The 5,000-nt window shown below is 45.0% G+C and overlaps 1 protein-coding gene across 1 annotated transcript in view; it reads left to right on the forward strand.

Moving 5' to 3' along the window:
• LOC136684305 (alpha-1,6-mannosylglycoprotein 6-beta-N-acetylglucosaminyltransferase B-like) overlaps positions 1–5,000 on the forward strand; it is a gene marked incomplete at its 3' end in the record, with an annotated part of 92,706 nt that overhangs the window by 29,071 nt on the left and 58,635 nt on the right. Inside the window, 2 exon segments of the mRNA XM_066659127.1 lie at positions 2,726–2,771; positions 2,773–2,836. Of these exon segments, the coding sequence (XP_066515224.1) occupies positions 2,726–2,771; positions 2,773–2,836 (110 nt within the window).

Raw genomic sequence — 5,000 nt, forward strand, 5'->3', positions numbered from 1 at the left:
TGACGTGCAGGGTGACCCTCAGTGAGGTCAGCGCCTCAGCTCCAGTGCCTCAGCTTTTATTTAACTGTTCAAACTGTTCATCACTGCAGTGTGTGTTCTCCTTGTGTCTGCATGGGTTTCCTCCCACAGTCCAAACACATGTTGGTAGTGAAGTGGTTGTGTTAATCTAACCACAGGTGTGAGTGTGTGAGTAACTGGGTGAATGTAAGGTGAGTGACTGGGTGAGTGTGTGAGAGACTGGGTGAGTGTGAGGTGAGTGACTGGATGAGTGTGTGAGTGACTGGGTGAGTGTGTGGAGAGACTGGGTAAGTGTGAGGTGAGTGACTGAATGAGTGTGTGAGTAATTGAGTGACTGAATGAGTGTGTGAGTAATTGAGTGACTGGGTGAGTGTGTGTTTGTGTGAGTGACTGGGTGAGTGATTGAGTGACTGGGTGAGTGATTGAGTGACTGGTGAGTGTGTGAGTGATTGAGTGACTGGGTGAGTGTGTGTTTGTGTGAGTGACTGGGTGAGTGTGTGAGTATGTGAGTGACTGGGTGAGTGTGTGAGTGACTGGGTGAGTGTGAGGTGAGTGACTGGGTGAGTGTGGTGAGAGACTGGGTAGGTGTGAGGTGAGTGACTGAATGAGTATGTGAATAATTGAGTGACTGGGTGAGTGTGTGAGTGATTGAGTGACTGGGTGAGTGTGTGTTTGTGTGAGTGACTGGGTGAGTGTGTGAGTGATTGAGTGACTGGGTGAGTGTGTGAGTGACTGGGTGAGTGTGTGTGTGACTGGGTGAGTGTGTGAGTGACTGGGTGAGTGTGTGGTGAACATTGTCGGTGTCTGAGTGGTCCTCAGAGTTAAGGCCACAGAAATGCGAGAGTGAATGCCCTGTCGGAGGCGTCTCTGAGTCAGAGAGATGGATGTCCTTGATGTGGACGTTAATTCTGCCCCTGGACAGTCCCGGCGTCTCTGGGAGGAGACGGCTGGCGGGTCAGGGATGGTTTGTGGGGATTTGGGGCTGGGGGCAGTAATCCACTCTGAGAGGACGTGATGATTGCTTGGGCTTTGTGGCGCCTTCGCGAGCCCCAAGGTCGAGTCGCGTCTCAGTGAGGAGTGACCCTCAGGTGACCCCCATGACGTCCGTTTATGGAGCAGTGGACACTGTATTACATCAAATTAAATGAGGAACGTTCGGTTTTAGGGGTCTACCATTATTAATATATTATTAATATGCTATCCTTTGGTTTTCCTCGCTTTATTGCAATGTGAATAGAGAATTACTTACATATTTATTACACTGTTGTTAGAGATTTGAGTTATTTTTCTTTTTTATTTAACTCCATCCTCCCTTTTCTCTGTAGCTACTTAAGTCTAAATTTATTACTGTATTATTGCTTTGCTATATGAGTGTAATTACATATTCCGTACATGGTTATTATGTTTAAATTATATTTTCAGGTTTGAATCTGAGTTTTTTTTTTTCTTAAATCACAGTCTTCTCTCTAGCTATTGCTCTCCCTCTCTTTGCTTCTTTCTGAGGATTATTAATTTATTTATTAGCATTATTACACTTATATGCTGCTGTATGAACATAATTACATAGTTAGTACATTTTTATTACATTGGTATCTTATATAGTGAGGTTTTAGTTTGATCTTCTAACTTTGATGTTTTCTTTGATTAACCTGATCTCTCTCTCTCTCTCTCTCTCTCTCTCTCTCTCTCTCTCTCTCTCTCTCCTCTGTCACTCTCTCTCTCTCTCTCTCTCTCTCTCTCCTCTGTCTCTCTCTCTCTCTCTCTCTCTCTCTCTCTGCTTCTCTCTCTCTCTCTCTACCTCTCTCTCTCTCTATCGCTCTTCCTCTCTCTCTCTCTCTCTCTCTCTCTCTCTCTCTCTGTCTCTCTCTCTGCCTCTCTCTCTCTCTCCTCCTTTCTCTCTCTCTCTCTCTCTCTCTCTCTCTCTCTCTCTCTCTTCATTTCTCACTCACTCACACTGATTCTTCTTTTACGTAAGAGACTGGTGTAAAACCTTAAAGGAAAACTGAACAACTGTGTCTTCTCCTTCAAACTGAAACCATGTCCAGCTTCGGCACATCCTCTGGGTTTTGTCGGTGAAACTTGTTCTTTGTTGTGTGCAGAACCATTTTTCTCCAAGTGTTTTTCCTCATGGAGTGTGTTCAGGAGACTCCTCTCACTGCCTCTCCCTGTTCTTTGGCTAATACAGAGACACACTAACCGTCCAGGTTCAGGAGACTGTCCGGCACCGTTCAAGAACTCAGAGTCTCAACTGTATCACTGCGCTCTGGGGCTTTTCTATTTCACGCTCCATCCATGGGCCTCATATTTAGCATCTCCTCTGCATCCTAGTCCTAGGACTGCTACAGGAGAGAGAGAGAGAGAGAGAGAGAGAGAGAGAGAGAGAAATAAAGAGAGAGAGAGAGAGAGAGAGGCAGAGAGAGAGAGAGAGAGAGAGAGAGAGAAGAGAGAGAGAGAGAGAGAGAGAGAGAGAGAGAGAGAGAGAAACAAAGCAGCTCAGGGAGGTCTGGTTCTGCTATGCTTCGTTCTGAAAAACAAGACTGTGCACTTCACATAGCCCATTCTTTAAAGGTGCTTCACCTGGCGCCCCCTGTCTGAAAACACTGGAAATGTCACCCAATAAACTCTTCAATACCAATGGGAAATTTTCAAATTGTTTCTGATCAGTTCTGGTTATTATAATGTGTGTGTGTGTGTGTGTGTCTGTTAGGATGCAGCCAGCTGGACTGGTGGAGAAAATCCAGGCCATTGCCCAAAAATGTCTCGAACATGGCGGTCAGAGTGGAGCAGATCCTGCAGAACAGCATGGCAGCGTCCAGAGGTAACACACACACACACACACACACACACACACACACACACACACATGCACGCACACACACACAGGATGTTCATTAGCAACATTTGCAATATATATCTTTGGAAACACCCACATTGTATTTTCGCAGACTGGCCACTTTATTGGAAACACTCGTCCTTCCACATGTTCTCTCTGTTGCTTTATCTCCACGTCCCGACCACATGATTCCTTTAACCACGCCCCCTTCCTCATACGTGACTGTCTCAGGGGTTCCTCATTTGTTAATGTCTATAAGCTCTGTCCCTGTCCCTGTCCCTGTCTCCTATTCTGTCTCAGTCACACTTGTTTCTGTCGCAGTTTCAGACTTGTTTTTTCATTCCTTTGTTTCTAGGTTTGTTTTTCCTGTCTTTGTTCTCTTTGTTACTCTTATATTTCTCTAGTTTCTGTCAGTGGCGGTTCCCGCCATATCTCTCAGGGGTGGTAATTGGTGCGATAACAGCTAAGGAACTTGTTCACTGGACAAATTAAGAGCTGGCCATCTAGACAACTGCCTAGATTAATCAGGAATCTAACTTGACAGTGTCATTTAACGTTGGGGAGTTTTATTTTTGTGGTCACCTCATGTTAAAAAATGCCACCAATAACAACTAGATTCAAAAAGCTTTCTCTTTATCTACACACTGTACAGTGTTTGTGTAGAGCCTTATCCAGGAGTTAATTACCAAGGTCTTCTTTAATAAAGTTACTTTGCCTCTACAGCGAATCAACAGTCAGCTTTGGTCATAAACAAATCAACTGCCACTGACTCGCCCTCACAGACATTTTGAGAGAGACCATCTTTGTTATGACTCATATATAGTATTCATACAGGGTTTTGCACAAATTACTCAGTGCCCTATTCACTATATACTTCACTACGAAGTCAGCAATGTAGGGAATAGAGTAGGGGGCCATTTGGAACATGCCTCAGCTTGTATATGATGACAGTATGTTGGGGCGAGCTCCCAGAACCCACTAAGAATGAATTGAAGGCTCTGCAGCTCGTGGAATAAAAGCCTTAACCTTAGAGGAGTCTTGGGCAGTTTCCACCATCTTGAAATTGCACCAAAATGAGCGTGACTATCAAACAAAACTTAACGCTGATTGGACTGTGATACTCAGAGGCGGGGCAAACCGTCTGGCAGTGCTTGGTTAATACAGAGCTGTTGGTTTTTACTGTAGTAGAATGAAAGAACAAATCATTAACTCCCTCCCCTGGATTCTTTGTTAGTCTTTGCTTCTCCTTTAGCTCCTTTCTCCTGTCCTTACTTCATTGATTTGTGCTCATTAGTAGTTCGTTATAGTCGTTAATCCCGTCGTCTAGATGCATTTCAAGGCCTCCTTTTAAACGTTCCCAGTGTCTGGTTAATATTTCTCCTGTGGTGTCACTTTCCCGTTTCGTATCTAATCTCTTGTGTAAAATTTTCCTGAAAGTATAAACTCTCCTTCGCACTTACTTCCCTCCCACCTCCTCCACACACACTCCAGCCTTGTGTCTGCTCCTGGAGCAGTGCAGCGTGAGAAGGAAGGCGATGGAGTATCAGCAGGATCAGCTGAACCTCTGATTAGATCCGTTCTGTTCGGAGGCCGGAGATAAGAGAGTCTGACGTGTCAGATTTGATGATTTCCACAGGGATTGGTCACGTTTGTGAAAAGGAGCCGCCGCTGGCCGCGTAGACGCCCCCTCTTGGCCTCGGGGCTGATTTGTTGGTTTGGAAAAAAGTGGGAGAGGGAAATAAACGGCAGACGGTCGGCAGTAAAACCAAATGAAGCAGAGTGTGGAGGATTTAAAGCCCTGTTTTTTATTCCGTCTCCGTTTTTATCGCTCGCTCACACGCTGTTGATTTAGTCTGTGTCCACCATCTCGGTTTCATCAGGCTCTGAAAAACCGCCGGACTCTGCGTGGAAATAAATCCCTGGCTTCTCCTGATGGGCTTCCAGTGTGGAGCCCCTGCTCTGACGGAGAACACTCACATCCTGACATTTCCTTCAGTGGAGATGAAGATGGTCTCTGAGGGCTTCGTCAGACACACTTTAATATTCTGAATTACTTCTGAGCTGTTGATTCATTAATTAATCAATAAAAACTAATTAATCACACAATTTTTTTCTGCAACTAATCACCATTAATCACACATTAATCTCC

The sequence above is a fragment of the Hoplias malabaricus genome, unplaced genomic scaffold (assembly GCF_029633855.1).
Source record: "Hoplias malabaricus isolate fHopMal1 unplaced genomic scaffold, fHopMal1.hap1 scaffold_55, whole genome shotgun sequence".
NCBI classification, from domain to species: domain Eukaryota; kingdom Metazoa; phylum Chordata; class Actinopteri; order Characiformes; family Erythrinidae; genus Hoplias; species Hoplias malabaricus.